This window comes from Lynx rufus, unplaced genomic scaffold (assembly GCF_022079265.1).
Source record: "Lynx rufus isolate CCGP_SWC_20201006 ecotype Redwood Valley unplaced genomic scaffold, mLynRuf1.p SCAF_13, whole genome shotgun sequence".
Lineage (NCBI taxonomy): Eukaryota > Metazoa > Chordata > Mammalia > Carnivora > Felidae > Lynx > Lynx rufus.
This window is the reverse complement of record NW_025814827.1, coordinates 30,443,694-30,461,176: the sequence shown is the minus strand read 5'-3', so window position 1 is coordinate 30,461,176 and position 17,483 is coordinate 30,443,694. Positions and strand designations below refer to the sequence as shown.

General features: G+C 35.4%; 1 protein-coding gene across 2 annotated transcripts in view; it reads left to right on the top strand.

Annotated features, from left to right (window-relative positions):
* CTDSPL2 (CTD small phosphatase like 2) overlaps positions 1-17,483 on the top strand; it is an 80,265-nt gene that overhangs the window by 49,555 nt on the left and 13,227 nt on the right. For both annotated transcript variants that reach the window (XM_047075170.1, XM_047075169.1), the window contains exons 5-8: positions 5,668-5,883; positions 9,903-9,981; positions 10,320-10,431; positions 12,586-12,672. In XM_047075170.1, the coding sequence (XP_046931126.1) occupies positions 5,668-5,883; positions 9,903-9,981; positions 10,320-10,431; positions 12,586-12,672 (494 nt within the window). The remainder of the gene's footprint in view (positions 1-5,667; positions 5,884-9,902; positions 9,982-10,319; positions 10,432-12,585; positions 12,673-17,483) is intronic.

Below are 17,483 nucleotides of genomic sequence, written 5' to 3'. Positions count from 1 at the left end.
CAGCATTTTATTTTTGTTTTTTGTTTTTCTTAAAAATTTTTTTAATGTTTATTTATTTTTGAGAGAGACAGAGTGTGAGTAGGAGAGGGGCAGAGAGAGTGAGACACAGAATCTGAAGCAGGCTCCAGGCTCTGAGCTGTCAGCACAGAACCTGACAACAGGGCTCAAACTCACAAACCATGAAATCATGACCTGAGCCAAAGTTGGACGCTTAACTGACTGAGCCATCTAGGTGCCCCTGGCATATTTTAAAAAGAGATAGCTAGTGTTCTTTTTTTATGAATAATTGTTAATTTCATAAGTGATCATTTAGTCTTTATGTGAGGGCAGGAGATCTTGTCTTTATTTTTGCATCCACCATGTTGTTTGATAGTATGGGGCACATGGAAAATAGCCATTAAGTGCTTGTTGCCTGATTATTTAAATTCTAATTTGAATATGTTTCTGGGTGATAATACGATTTTTAAAAGGCAGAATAGTGCACTATAAAATCTAGATGCTCTGGGGGATGAAAATAATGTATGTTAGCACATTTAAAAGGACTGTGAAGTCCTATAGTAGAAATAAAACAAAAAACTACCTTTAACTTTGTTTAACCCCATATTTCCTAGACATGTATGATCCAGTGAACCCTTTTTTGTGGAACATCTGTTAACATCTTGTAAAACTAGTGCCCCATAGACCAACTTTGGAAATAGCTGGTGTAGTGGGAAAAGAATGGGCCTTGGAATTAGAGAAACCTGTCTTAAAATTTCAGCTCTGCTGGGTGCCTGGGTGGCTCAGTCATTAAGCATCTCACTTCAGTTCAGGTCATGATCTCACAGTTCATGAGCTTGGGCCCTGCTTGGGTGAGCACATGTTCCACTTTGGGTGACCTTGAGCCCCACTTTTGGTGAGCTTGAGCCAGTAAACATGAGCCCCACCTCTCTCTCTCTCCTTCTCCCTCCCCCTCTCTTCTCTCTGCTCCTTGCTCTCAACAACAACAGCAACAACAAATCCTCCTCCTCCTCCTCCTCCTCCTCCTCCTCCTCCTCATCCTGGCTCTGCCTCTTTAGCTGTGTTACCTTGGTCTAGTTCTTTAAATTCTTGGGGCGCCTGGGTGGCGCAGTCGGTTAAGCGTCCGACTTCAGCCAGGTCACGATCTCGCGGTCCGGGAGTTCGAGCCCCGCGTCAGGCTCTGGGCTGATGGCTCAGAGCCTGGAGCCTGTTTCCGATTCTGTGTCTCCCTCTCTCTCTGCCCCTACCCCGTTCATGCTCTGTCTCTCTCTGTCCCAAAAATAAAAAATAAACGTTGAAAAAAAAAAAATTTAAATTCTTGAGCCTCTTTGTCTGTGAGAGAGGATAACTATACTTAAATATGGGGCAGGGGCGATTCGAAGATTTCATGTCATTGAGTATCTGCTGTGTCCTGGCCATTGTATTAATCGCTAGAGATTCAAGGATATTTAACACATCCATGGTCCCTGTGCTCAAGAAGCTTAATTTTTTACAAGAGGGAGAGAGATCTATAAATAGGTATAATAAATTTTTATAAGTGCACTGATAGAGGTATGGGGTAGTATGGTATTCATAGGATGGAATGGTTCTATATTCTGACATCTCACAATAGTCTTTATAGAAAAGCTGAATCTTGAAAGGTGGTAAAGGGTATTCCAGGTAGAATGAGCAGTGTGAGCAAAGGCATAGTGTGTTTGAGAAACTGAAATTAGTTAGTTACAGATAGACCATTGGATTTGAGGAGTGCACAGGATGGTTAAGATAGTTACGAAGATGGCAGATCAAAACTAACATGGTAAGATATTTGAATTTTATCCTTGGTGGGGGATGACTGAAAGGTTTTAAACTGGTGAGTAATATGAACAGATTTTTGTTTTCTAAAAATCATAATGTGTCAGCTACATTCTAAAAAGGTTGTGTTGGGGGAAAACAATTAGTAGACTTGTAGTCCACATGAGACTTGATGTAGCCTTAACTATGATATTAGAGAAAAGAAGAAGGATCAGAGATATAGAGTAGACAAATTTTGAGCACAGATTGGAGGTGAAAGAGACCAGAGATTAAGATGACACAAGGTTATTTTTTCAAGAGAGGTTGGGTTCTAGGAGATAGGTGGGCCATACTGAGTTTGAGATGCTATGAAACAACCAAATAAAAATGTCTGGTAGCCATTTGTCCTTCTTGTGTGGAGCTTAGAAACCTGGGTTTAAGCAGTAGACTATTATATTACCAGCTTATAGGTATCATTTGAAACTAATGGAGTAAATGTTCAGCAAACTTAAGATCTTGGAATATATTTAAGGACTGGACAAAGTAAAAGAAAGCAACAAAGACATGGAAGAAGCCAGGAGATTTTGTGTCATAGAAGCCAAAGGAAAAGAGAATATCAAAACCCAGGGTCAAACAATTATAAAGATTGAAGGAAAGGAAATGAGTATTGAAAAGAGACTGCTGAGCCTGGCAATTACAAAGTTACTGGTTTCTTTCTGTCTTTTTTTTTTTTTTTAATGTATGTTTGTTTGTTTATTTTTTGAGAGCAAGAGTGTTAGTGGGGGAGGACTGAAAGAGGGGAGACACAGACTCTGAAGCAGTCTCCAGGCTCTGAACTGTCAGCACAGAGCCTGACACAGGGCTCAAACTCATGGACCACAAGATCATGACCTGAGCCAAAGTTGGACGCTTAACCAACTGAGCCACCCAGGCATCCCAAGTTATTGGTTTCTTTTGCCAGAACAGTTTCAGGAGAGTGGCTGGAGTTGGAAGTCTAACACATTTGGGTTAAAAGAGTAAAATGGGAGTAAGAAAGGAAGCAGCAAATGTAGGTTACTGTTATGAACTACTTGACTATAAAATTAGAGAGGTTACCAAGTCTCGAGTGGTTTCTCTTTGTGAGAGACCAGCATGTTTTAAGCCTCAGGGAGGAGTCTCATAGGAAGAGGTTGAAAATAGAGGGAAAATAACTAATGAAGAAAGTTTCTGGAGTCTGCTGACAACGATGAGATTATGGGAACAGATAGTAGAAGGATTAGAATGGAGAAGAGAGGGAAAAGAGATATTTTTCTCTAGTGCTAAAGGAAAGAAGCTGTGAAGGTGTGTGCGGAAATAAATGGGCAGAAGAAGTTGGTTTTTGGTAAGTTACTTTTTCTTTGAAGGAGGAGATGGTGCCATGTGCTGAGATTCCTGGTGGCGGGGACTGAAGAGAACAGTGAAGGTTTAGAATGTTTGTTGTTGGGTATAATTAAAAGAAATACATACATAATCCAGTAAGCCTGTAAGTTACATTGATTCAAGAGAGATTTCTATGATGGGTGACATTTGAAAGACGAGGGAGCAAGAATACTGAAGCTGCTGGCTTGTGAGTGTATTAAGTGATATACCATGCAGTCTAACTAGATGAGAAGGGTGGGGAAGGGGCTGTTAAGGGATTGTTTGGAATGAGACTGGTCTTTATCAAACATGAAGGTCACATGTAATGGGAATATGAAATAGGTAATTAAAAGGTTAGGAAGTTGTGGTAGTGGATTGATACATTTGAACTTTAGTTTTCAGAGATGAACAGTTTCTTACTGTGAATGTCCAGGTTATGGTCATGGTACTTGCTAAAGAGAGCAGCGTGTATGAAGATGGAGCTTAAGAGCGCAAGACCTTTGATTAGTCTTAGGGATGAGTCATTGACATCCCCTGTAGTAACAACCAGCAGGTGTTTCATAGAGCTTTAAACTGGTAGCTAGGTGTTAAATTCGTCTGGTTGAGAGAGGATGCTGGCAACAGTTGGTAGAGGACAGCAGTGGGGATAAATGAAGAACTACAAAGCTAGGTGCCATCAGTCTCAAAGGAGGAGGGATTTTTGCACGTTAATGGAAAACCAATGATTTGGTGGCAGCAATGGAATAAATGAATTCTGATTCATTTAGTATGTTGAGTATGGAAGAATAAAGAGCTTTGAGGGGAAAGGTATCAGGAAGAGATTTTTTGGAAATAAGTCACATTTAAAGCTTTGAGGGAGAAGGAATGTTGTCTGAGAAAACTGAGAGTATGGGAGGTTGATTTTGTTTTTGAAAATGACATTTGGAGGATTCCATAAGGAAATAGAGTTGGGGGTCATCTCATCGTGGAAGAATTGGGTAGCAGGGTCATTTAGGTTGTGGCTGAGTATGATTAGGAAACTAACTTGAGTCTTTGTTACTGAGATGGAATCATGTTAGGAAATTGTTCTTGTGTCTCTGAATAAAAATGTTCTGATGGTTAGGCTAACAGCTCATTCTTGGATAACTACCTCTGTCCACAGTGGCTAGGATGCTTACTTAGTACTGGACTAATTTGAGGATAATGAAAAATACACACACACACACACACACACACAATGCCTAGCTCATAGTAGACACTTAATAAATGATATTTGCTTTATTGAAAAGAAGTTCTGTAATCAACAATACTGTGTTGTATACTTTGAAGTTGCATAGAGACTAGATCTTAGATTTTCTCACCACAAAAAATGATAATGATGTGGCAGGATAGAGGTATTAGCTAATACTAGGTTGGTAACCATAATGCAATATATAGATGTGTTAAATTAGCACAAACACCTAAAACTTACACAATGTCGTATGTCCATTATGTCTCAATAAAAATTTTTTAAAGTTCTAAATTATGACTGTCTATATAGCTGGATGTTTCTAAACTGAACACTCTTAAGAAAAATTTTGTTCACCAATAGCACTGTAGTTTATAATAGTCTTTATTCCTCATTATTTGAAATATCTAGAAGAGACTCACTAAACAGTGATCATCAGCTCTATGTCTGTTGCATTTAGTTTTTCTAAATATTTATGAGTTTATTTTTCAATATTTAATTTTAGTTTTATTAAAATGTATTTGAGGGGCACCTGGGTGGTTGAGTCAGTCAGCCAGCTCCTGATTTTGGCTCATGTCATGATTTCAGTTTGTGGGATCAGGCCTCGTGTGGGGCTCTGTGCTGACAGTGCAGAGTCTGCTTGGGATTCTTTCTCTCCCTCTCTCTCTGCCCCTCCCCTACTCGCTCACACTGTCTCTCAAAATAAATAAATAAGCATTTTAAAAAAACCCTTTATTAAAATATATTTGATATACAACATTATGTAAGTTAAAGGGTATAACATGTTGATTTGATACATTTATATATTTTTTTTTTTAATTTTTTTTTTTTCAACGTTTATTTATTTTTGGGACAGAGAGAGACAGAGCATGAATGGGGGAGGGGCAGAGAGAGAGGGAGACACAGAATCGGAAACAGGCTCCAGGCTCTGAGCCATCAGCCCAGAGCCTGATGCGGGGCTCGAACTCCCGGACCGGGAGATCGTGACCTGGCTGAAGTCGGACGCTCAACCGACTGCGCCACCCAGGCGCCCCTGATACATTTATATATTTTAATGTGATTGCCATGTAGCAATAATTAGCACCTCTATTATTATATAATTATCCTTTCTTTTTAGTGGTTGGAATAATTCTAGCGTCAGCAAGTTTGATGATTATAATACAATATTGTTGTCTGCACTCTGTTGTGCCTTAGATCTCTAGGGCTTATGTTTGCTTGCTATGTAAGTTTGTACCCTTAAAAACATCTATCCTATCCTGCCACTCCCTTTTGATTTTTTAAATGATGGTTGTGAGTACACTGAATCTTGATTATAGGAACATCAGGATCTGATTCCCCAGGACAGGCTGTGGAAGCTGAAGAGATAGTAAAACAACTTGATATGGAACAGGTGGATGAGATCACTACCAGTACTACGACATCAACTAATGGAGCAGCTTACTCAAATCAAGCAGTTCAAGTGAGACCATCGATAAATAATGGTTTAGAAGAAGCAGAAGAAACAGTTAATCGTGATATCCCACCCCTTACAGGTGAAGAAAATTCCTTTTCTTATGCATCTTCATGAATTTAGAAAAATACGGTATTTATTTATTTTTATTTAATGTCAAATGCATATGTTTTTCTTCCTTGAACATAAGACAATTAAAATCGAAAATAAAACTTTCTCCCAGATATACAGTCATTTTGAAATTGAAAGTTTTTAGAAGGTTGTGTTGATTGAGAATTAATCATTTTACAGTTTAATTATTTGTACTGATCTTACTAGTTAGAGAAATTGAACACAAATAACGAAATAGATGCTCATGTTTATGAGTATATTTATTGTAATTGCACCCAGTCTCAGACCCTTAAGTCTGAAGTCCCTACCTAACGGCAGCTTTACACCTTCGGATTTGTTGCATATATAGATGACATCCGCCCCCCCCCAAGAAGCTTCTGTTCCTAGATCTTGCCCTGTATTCAAACTGCAGCCTAATTCTGGATCCTTATAAAAGCCTAACGTAATTGTTTGGTCCCTGAGCCACTTGTCATGGAAATGTAGAACACATGAGATCAGAATTTATTACGTCTGAGGGTTGTGGTATACAGATGCATAAAGCTAAAAGATGAAACTGTTCCATCATACTTAAAAGCAGAAATAAAATTGAGGGCGGTCATCGTTTCTCAGAGGGACAAGATCTTAGGCTTTTATTTTAGATTAAAAAAAATTTTTTTTCATGTTTATTTTTTTATTTAGAGAGAGGGAGAGAGAGAGAGAAAGCATGAGCAGGGGAGGGGCAGAGAAAGAGGGAGAGAGGGAATCCCAAGCAAGTTGCACAGAGCCTGATGTGTGGCTCAATCTTACAAACCATGAGATTGTGACCTGAGCTGAAATCAAGGAGTCAGACCCTTAACCAACAGCCACCCAGGCACTTTTAGATTTGTTTATTTCTTATAATGCCAGGCATTTGCACATATGTATTGGTTCAGAAATGTAGTTTGGTGTAAGGAAGTAGAATAATGTTCTTCCCTTGAGTATAAAGGAGAAACTTGAAAAACTATAATCCAAACAGCTGAAAACATTTAAAGGAAAATGCATACAATTATGAAATTTCTATATAGTGCAACCCAGTCATACCAATATGAAAAGTGACATAAAATAGGAAAGATTTATTTTAACTTGGTCGAATAAAAGATTGGGCTCTGTAATGTTAATATCTGTAATGTTAAATTGTAATGTTGTAATTTAAGAATAATATTGAATCTGACAAGCAAATCAATATGGTGCACATAGTTCATTTTGGGTGGTTAAAACTTGCAAATGAACCTACTCTTGACCTGTCATTTTATGCTCGTTACTTTGCCAGTGTTTAAGCTAGTGAATTGTAAAGTAGACGAAGTCCAGGGCTTTGGGCCTCGTGTTTGATGTTTGTTCTGTATTTTTGTGCTGCTGTATTTTTTTTTTTCCCTGACAACTATGAAAATGGAGAAGGGAGTTCTATAACCATAGTGATTTCTAGAGGGGAAAAGGAAAATTTAGTCCTGTTGTCTCATTCATTCATTCATTTAGTCCCCTAACATTTATTGAACATCTATTTTTTGTGATGGGCATTGTTTATGAAGATGAATAAGATAATGCTTCTTGACCCTGAAGAGTGAATGATCTAATTGATGAGCCAGGTATACACAAAAATTACTGTACAGTGTGGTGAGTGCTGTTACAAATAAATGAGCAAAATGATGAGGTGGCATATTATATTTACTCTGGGAGTATCATGACAGGAGAGAAGTAAAATTTTTGCTGATCTTAAAAGATGAGTATGAGTGACAAAGAATATTACTTTTCCTTAAGAACTAAGCCAAAGAGAACAAGACAGAAGGAGGCTGGCTCTACCATTTACTTAGCTTTGTGACTTTAGACAATTTAAGCTCACTTGAGTCAGTTTTCTTAGCTTTAAAAGGGTAATAATAATTCACGGTTTTAAAGGCTAAATGGGATGAAAGAAGAAAAATGCTTAGCATGAAGGCTCTCAAATATTACTTCCTTTCTCCCTTTTTCTGAGGTTAATAGGAATTTGAAACAGAAGTGGTTAGAAGTTGTATTTTTCTATTAACCCTTGTGCTAATGAACTGTCATTGGCATAAAGTTATTACAGATGGACAAAAGTTATTATTTACATCTGGCATTCACTGAACATACTATGTTACAAGGTAATTCATACGTAAGAAATTAATATATCATAATAGCAAAAATGATTTCTTTTTGTCCTGAAAGACTTATCCACCAATATTCCATTCCTATAGACAGATTACAGCAGTTTTTACCGTGTTCCACTATTTTAGTCCTTTTGGGCTACTGTAACAAACTACCATAGACTAGGTGGTGTATACACAGCAGAAATTTATTTCTCACAGTTTAGGAGGCTGGGAAATCCAAGATCAAAGTGTCCGCAAACTCAGGACCTGGTTAAGGGCCTGCGTTTAGGTTCATAGACAACTGTCTTCTCATGCATCCTCACATGGCAGAAGCTATGTGAGTTCTCTGGAGTCTCTGTTTTTTGTTTTTGTTTTTTCTGTAATGTTTATTTTTTTTATAATTTAAAGAAATTTTTAATGTTTATTTTTGAGAGAGAGAGAGAGAGAGAGGGAAAGAGAATGAGTGGGAGAGGGGCAGAAAGAGTGGGAGACACTGAATTCCAAGTAGGCCCCAGGCTTTGAGCTATCTGCACAGAGCCTGATGCGGGGCTTGAACTCATGAACCATAAGATCATGACCTGAGCCAAAGTTGGACGCTTAACCGACTGAGCCATCCAGGCGCCCCATTGTTTGTTTTTGAGAGAGTGAGAGAGAGAGACAAAAGATCCAAAGGGGCTCCGCACTGACAGCAGAGAGTTTGATGTGGAGCTTGAATTCACAAACCACGACGAGATCATGACCTGAGTCCAAATTGGACGCTTAACCAACTGAGCCACCTAGGTGTCCCTGGAGTCTCTTTTATAAGGGCACTGATCCTATTCATGAGGGCTCCCCCCTAATGACTTGATGACATCCTAAAGTCTTCACCTCCAAATACCATTTTGGGAGGGCACAAACATTCAGTCTGTAGCATCCAACTTAAGCTTTTGTCTGAAACATTACCTCTGACTAATAATATTATCTTTTGTCTTCTTGAATTTAAGTTGTAATTATTGTCTTAGAAAATTCCCAGCAAGGTTTTTTTTATTTATTTAAGTAATCTCTACACCCATTGTAGATCTCAAGCTCAAGACCCTGAGATCAAGAGTCCTACATTCTTCTGACTTAGCAAGCTAGGTGCCCCTTCCAGCATAATTTCTAAAGCTCTGTCAGTTGATAGAATTTTAGCTTAAACATATACTGGACCATGTGTCATGGCATATAGAATTGCTTCATGATTATTTTTAGGTTGCTTGTAAATTAGAAGTAAAATAAAGCCTCCTCTGAAGCAGTGGTTTCTAAATAGAACAGCATTTCTTAACTTTTAAAAGATTTTAGATAGCCTTGAGGTTCCTGGGAAAATGTACATACAACAAAAGTGCACAAGGGGGTTTCATGAACCTCTTAAAGAATGTTCATAGATCTCAGGTTAAAAACTACCTTTGGGTCTATTGTCAGCACACATATATATTGACTTCCTATGTATGTACAAGGTACTTTGAAAAATGTTACTGCTGCAAGAGGCAGCATGAAGTTTTTATGGTTATACATATAGACGCCATTCAGTTAGAAATTGAAGTTTGGTGGAGTATATTTTTCTAGCAATAAGTAGTAAATTTTTTCTTTGCTATTAGGGATTTTAATTCTACTAGCCATGATCTAGCTTGCCATTTTATCTGTAATGGCAGTTTTTTCCTTTGCTTCTGGAGTTAAGAAATTTATGTTAAGAAATATGTGTTAAGAAATTTGCTTTGAAATACTGTTTACAAGTTATTTCTGTCATATCTTTAACCTAAAATACACAAGGGGTCAGGAAAATCTTGTATAAAATCAGTAAAAATGTATACTCACAGTGAGTTAAAACTAACATATTGTTTTTCCTTTTATTAAATAGCACCAGTAACTCCAGATAGTGGTTATTCGTCAGCTCATGCAGAGGCCACCTATGAAGAAGACTGGGAAGTATTTGACCCGTGAGTTTTTTGTGTTTTTTTTTTTTTTTTTGTCTTTTATTTTCCTTTCGCTCTTGGAGCAGAATGAAAGTGTGTGTGTGGAAGGGTGGCTCAATGGTATATTGCAAAGAACATGTGACCCTTAGGTATTAATAATTTTACTGGGTTACTGAAGTACTAATTTATATATTTTCAGTTTTATTTATGTTTCATAGGTTTGGTTTACTAGGTTAAATGGATATTATTTAATTGAAGATTTATTTTAAAAAGATTTAAATATGAGCTGAATTTAGTAATATGTTTAATATTATTTATAAAAAATAGAAATGTTGAGATTTTTAAAAAAATTTGATCTATAGGTATTATTTCATCAAACATGTTCCACCACTGACAGAAGAACAACTAAATAGGAAACCTGCTCTTCCATTGAAAACAAGAAGCACACCAGAATTCTCCTTAGTTTTAGACCTGGTAAGTATATTATCTATAGAGGTAGGGAAAGTAAGTTAAATTTATTTTTTAAAATACTAGCTGAAAATAACTAAAAGGATACAATTGAATGAATAGGCTTACACATTTACTAAACATGTCCAAGATGTTCTGAAATGTTTTTATTTGAAGTATAGTATAATGCCAGGATCCACATTTGGTTGGTATCAGGTACTCTTTGAAAATAAGTTAGGCTTTCATTTTTGTATTTAAATTGGTTCTTTCCCCCATATTTCTGGAACCCTTGTGATCTTTTTTGAAAAATTTCCCAATAAATTATAATTTGATTTCATGCTTAGATTTCACCTTTTTTGGTTGGGGGGGGGCGGGGAAGGGGGTCGTGGTTAGGATTATGTTTCCCTGAAGGACCAAATATTATCTGTGTCCCAATGAGTTAACTTTATGCAAATTATAGTTCTTTTCCTGTTCTTATTTTTGTGTATTGTCTAATATCAATAACTTTATTAATAGACTCCCCAAAGCATGAGCTCTGAATGCTAATAAAACCTTTGATATGTTTTCTTGGTTTGTTAAAAATTTATGTTTTAGGATACCAAAAGAGCTTTGAAAAATGAACATCTACCTCTTACATAATACTGGAAACAATTTATTATTTAGCCTTTGTTACTGGTATCCTATAATTGGAGATGTGGTTTACTTCTCATAAAATTTTTTTCTTGAGGAAAAGATCATTATTTTAAATCTTAACTAGGATGTATAGTTCTTTTTTGAGAGTTCACCACCTTAGCCTTTGCCTAGCCAAAGAGGTGTAAGAGAGGTATTCAGAGGTCCTAAATATTAAGGTATTTATTAGAGGATAAGTATAGAGAAAAATTCTGAAACTGATTATGAGTAGTTTAGATGTGATGTGCAAGTTAGTGGAAAAACTGAAAAAAGATTTTGCTAGATTTTTGTGTTAGGAGTTGATATGGTCATCATAGCAAGTTTGACCATGTAATTTTTAATCCAGTTTAAAGGTAAATAGAGAAGGAAAGCTAGGGATTGGCTGAGCATAAATGAATAATTTTATAGAAGTAAATGAAGAATGATCAAAATTTAGATAGTGTGTAAATGAAGTAGTAGAATTAGTTATTCAATTGTAGGAAAGAGGATACCGTTTTTTTTTTTTTTAAGATGATAAGACAGTACCTTGAAATGTGTAGTCTGATATGCTATTAAAAGAAAATGAGGCATATCTAGAGTATTTTTTGCTCTTTGCCTCCCCAGAGTTAACTTTAGGTTAAAAGAAACACTCCAGCTAATAAGATGTGGAATCACAAGGTATGAACATTTGTGTTTCATTTTAATTCATTTTAAATGCATTGAAAAATTTGGGGGTAGTCACTGGCAGCTTTTTAAAAGAAAGCATTTTGTTAACTACAAATAGACCTCCTATTTGTATTCGGTATTTAAGAAATATGAATATTTGCACATATCTTAGATTGAATGATCCTCACCTTCTTATCCTCTTAATGAGAAAACAGTTTGGTGATCAAAGATGACAAGTCTTCATTGACTGCTAATTTAGTTAAATCATGTTTATGTCTGAAACATATTCAACAAATACTAAGACATCCATTTTATAAAATAAAAGTCTTTATAAAAGATTTAAGGATAAGGAGCTATGTGAATAGAATATATGTAATTTTAAAAATAATTAGATTCTAAACTTTCATTTGTTATTTGTTAAATAAAAGGAGTATGGATTATACTTATCAGAAAGTTGGCAAGTGCAGAACTCAGAGCAGTGGTTCTCAAACTTGAGCATTCATTGGAGTCACATAAAGGGTTTATTAAAATATAGATTGCTGAGCTCCTCTCTCCTTCACCCCCTTCTGAAGTTTTTGAATTATCATAAGTGGAGCTGGAGAATTTGCATTTCTAACTAGTTATTTGCCTTTCTAACCCAGAAGGTGGTGATACTTCTTGCTGGTCAAGGGACCATACGTGAGAACCAGTGGCTTAGAAAATTCTATCCCAAATTGCTGTGCCACACACAGCAATATGATAAATATAAAATCCCACGTATGAATGAGTACTTTAATAAATGTTTTTGGTGATCATGGGTACATAAAATTATCATTTGAAATTTCTTTTAGTATCTTGGTTTATTCAGTATGTGTTTTTTATTTTAAGGATGAAACACTAGTACACTGTAGTCTAAATGAGCTAGAAGATGCAGCACTTACTTTTCCAGTCCTTTTCCAAGATGTCATTTATCAGGTAATTAAAAAATTTTTTTTAACTTCTTTTTTGGCCTGTTAGATAATGTTCTGAACCAAGAAATCTTTTGTAATTTTGTGTGTGTAAAATTTAATGTGTTTTTTTCCTAATGAGTTTCATCAATATATTACTGATTTATTAACACAAAGTAGCATCATGCTAAATAATTACATAAAACATTAAATGTTACCCAAAACATGAACCTTTTCTTAACCCAGTGATCTCTGCTAGTTTCATAATCTGTTTGCCAGCAGGTGGAGGCAGAAGCACTGACATCATAGATCCCCAAGAAGAACTTGCCAGGTTAACACCTGGTGTTTTGTTTTTGTGTGTGTTTTCCCCCAAAATCTAGTTAGTATAAAGAAAACTCATTCCTTGTTGGTCATTTTTATTTCCTTTTGTAGTAATATGGTCTGTAGATTGCAGTTTGGTGTATCTGCTTTATATCAATCACAGAATTCTAGGACATTTCCAGTTACTGCTTTAAAAATCTGGGTAAAAGCATTTCTCCCTCATCTTTGTTGATGGACAGGTAACTGTGCAAAATACAAATACCATTAATCTTTCATTGTGAATTATGTTGTTGGCCATAGCTTTTACTTTACGTTTGAGATTTTCCTATCATAAAATTTGAATTAATTAACATATATGAATACACTTTGAAAATTGCAAAGTGCCTTTCTGTGGTGGCGGCTGTTAATTAGCGTTACCTTCATCCATACTAGTTGTTGAAGGATTGGGAAAGGTCAAAAAGTTTGTTCTTTGTCAAGAGGAAGCCAACCCAAGGATTAAATAAAGCCACAGAACATTTGCCATGTGGATGATGAAAAGGTGTTTATGGTTGTTTATGTGCTCTTAATAGGCAGTTAGAATGTGGGTGTAGTTTTCTTAGCACATGATAGTTACTCTCTTTTGGGAATCATAAAATTTCATAATTAAATAGAAGTTTGTGGTTCAGGATTTACTTTACCGACTTCATCTTGTAATGAGTCGTAAGAGGATTTACTTTAGCAGTTATGTCAGTTCTAGTTTAACCTAGTTAGTCATTGTAGGCATGCTAATATCTGAGTACTATATTCATTTCCCTTCTATGGAACCTGATTTTAGTTTTGATTTTTGATCAGAGAGTGAGCAAACTATACATAAATATAAGGGATTTTAAGATTTTTGTATTCATTTTTAACTGGTTATTATTTGGTTTAAGGTAATCTTTTTTCTTAATAAGACATTTTCTGCCAAATAGGTTGTTCTTGTTTAGTTCATGTTAAGGACAGGAGTCTTCTGGTAAATATAAATAGTATAGCAGTATCTTAATAGGTTTGTCTTTTTAGCTTGATTACCTTGTTTTTTTTGTTTAAAATTCCATTCAGGCTTTGAATTTGGAAAGGAAAGTTGTCATTTGAAAAATATTAAATAATTATTTTGGGATGACTTCTTAAGCTTTCTGGTTTGAAATTTATTTCTTGCAGATAGTTTTGGTCTGTATGTCATTTTTAATAGTGAAATAAACTTGGAAATTGGAGGAGTTTGAGTCTTTCCTTTCATGAGCATTTCTTTTCATTGTGACCATAAGGTTGAATTTTTTTCTTGCTGCTTTCACCATTTCTGCTTTAATTCACTTCTTTTTAATAAAGTTCTTATTATTTTTATGTGGATCTGGATAGTTGTCTTATTTTGAATAAAAGGCTTCTAGCAGTGCATATGACTAATACTTAGAAAAACTATATATGTACTGCATCTACCTTTGTGTAATTCAAAGAACTCTTTTTCTTTCATATTCTGAGTTAAATTTTCTGAAACTGAAAAATAAATGATCTAGCTTAAATTAGGAGCAGTGAGCAGGAAGTTTGAATCTTCCAAGTTATAGGGATGATTGCATTTTAATATTACTTATTAGTTACTACATCATAAACAGAGTTTAGTCCCCCTTTAGTAAATTTTTGAGGATGTCCGTAGTTAATATTGGGTACATTCCTTTGGATTTCTGGTTTTGGCATAGCCATTCTGTCTGCTTTTTAAAAAATAACTTTGAAGAAATCTTGGGTTAGGGTTCCCCCAGTTTTCAGACCAGCAAGCTCCCTTTAAACAGGGAATGATGTCTTTTAAACTTTCAGTGGTGTTGTCTCCATCTACTGGCAAAGAAGAAATATACACAAGGGTCTGAGATGATCTAAGAGATTTTGGAGAAACCACATTATTAGGTAAGATGTAACTTACATATTTAACCACTGCAATATAATGTGGCCCACTTAAAGGTTAGAAACCTGTAAAATACTGTATATACTCTTAAAAAATAATTTATTGAAGTGAAATTCACAACATAAACCATTTTTAAATGAACAGTTCCATGGCATTTATCTGTATACTGTTGAATATGTCAGTTCCATAGCATTTATGTATAAATTCTTAAAAAATAAAATTGTAATGTTAAGATAGGATCAAATTCTTCACCTGAATCAACGCCAGATAAAGTGTCCTCTTGGGACTTACTTTGCTTTTGGTTTCTTTTTGTGGTAAGTTTGTTATGGTTGGCCTATATCTAATTTTAAATCTACTTGTTTTTTTTTCTTTCTTTCAAAACAGTTTAAAGTGTAAATTGTTTTACATATGTTTTAATAATCGTCCAAATCAGGGGTTGGCAAACTTTTTCCTGTACAGGGCCAGTTTTTAATATTTTAGGTTCTGTAGTCTTTGTTCCAAACATTTTTTTTTGCCATTGTAGCATGAAACTAGTCATAGACAGTAAGAATGTAATCAAATAAACATGGCTTTGTCCCAGTAAAACTTTATTTACAAAAATAAGTGATGTATTTGGCCCATAAGCCATAGTTTGCTGACCCTTGGTCTAATAATTATGAGAGTATATACAGTAAATTTACATACTCAAATTCTAAGTGGAAGTAAGTAATCAAATGTTCATCAAAATTCTTGTTAATATATAGAGAAATTTAAAACTAGATCCACTATAATCTGGTTGTGGGCTTTCTTAGTTTTTTTTCAGATGAAAGTTTGAGGGAAATTTAAGGTGACCACTATTCACATTTAAAGACTGCCTGACTCCATGGTATATACTCTCCTTTTGATTGATAAGTAGGACTCAACTTACTTAATGCAAGTCTCAGGATTTTTGAGCAGGTAGATCATTCAAGCCTCAATTTAGTATTTTGAGTGTATTTGAATTCCATTTCTCTGGGAGATTCAAAAAAACTAAAAGATTCAACTCAAAATTTGATACATGTTACTAATACTATTTGGGTAGAGAGATTTAGTTTGTGTAGATGGAGAGAAAAAGTCATTCTTTAAAGTGAGTTTTTAAAGTGAGGGTATGGCACTCAAAGAGGCAAAGTGTATGGATTTTTGTTTGGGTCTTTTTTTCCCCCCTTTAAATCGGTTGTTTTTCCATGAAGTGTTTTACAGTTAGTTATTGGGAAAACATTATTTATTCTTAGAATTGTACAGATGCATTTGATACCTGGAAAAACAAGTGCATGATCAGTTCCAATCCACATATTTAATTTTTATATTTAGCTTATATTGACACATTGTCAGGAAATCCATCTCGTGGTGTTACTCAGTTAAGAGGTCTCCACTGTATTTAGTTTCTGTTCCTGCAGATCCACCAATTCAAGACTCTAGGTCATCTCACTCCCTCTTCCATCCAGAAGATGACTTCTATCCACAAGCAGGACTGAATCAAAAGACAGATTTTTCACTTAGCTCTTGAGCTGAACCACCTCCTCAATGACCTTCCTCTATCTCCATCAAGAACTGGAGCTCAGTTTTTTGAAGATGTAATAGAGCTACTCAGCCCAAACGTGGCTAATTGAAGACAAAAAGAAGATGCCTCATATGTTTCACCACAGTGCAGCCAAACGTAACTGTGCTGTCCAACTCCTCATTCTGTAAAGTATGGCAGGGGCATCTGATTTTTGACTCTGTTCACCAATAAGACTTTAGCCAGTCAGTGGCTTTCTGAAGATCAGTAAAATCATCAAACTTTGGGTCAGCTGTCCAGAAATCAGATTGTGGTAAGCACTCAAGGAGAGATAGGATCTGTAGGGAGCTACTTGATAAAGGATGCTTTGTTTTATTAGTAGAGGTTGCTTTTATGGGAAAAGTTGGGGGGAGAGGTGGGCGGGAAACCCCACGTTTAGCAAAGCTTAGACTTTTCCCCATCACTATAGTTTGTTTTTTTTCTTGGGAACCTTACAGCCTAGGATAATTTTCATAAGGATCTCAAATATTTTATCCCACAGAACAAGAAAAGTAGAGAGTCAGTGGCTTCTATCTCTTCTGTATAGTCTTTCTTAGAAAAGTCAGCATTATTTTTGCTTTATGGAGAAATAAGCAATCATGTAAAGGAAGAGTTTTGTAGTAAATACCTAATCAAGTTTTTCTTCCTCTCAAGCTCTGACTTAAATTGACATTAACCAAGAGGCATTTTGTTTTGACCTTCATAAAGCATAATTTTTGTTGTACAAAAGGAGTGTTTATAATATACCTTAAAAAGAACATTTGGGGTTCATGGACACTTAGTATTGAGGATTAAGGTAATATTTTAGCTGGTAGGGAACAATACTGTGATAACTAATTATAGGTTAATATTAAAAGTAATTTTAAAGTAACTTTCCTATCCTTCTTAGTAAGTATAACTAGTCATTGGTCTATTTTTTTTTCATTGTAATTATTCATTATTGATTTTTTAGGTTAAAAAAAGAAAGAAGTGAAACCTATAGTTAGCTGCCTCTCAAAGATGATAAAGTATATTTCATGGGGACCTCTTTGTAGTCTTTGTAAATGTATGTTAAAAT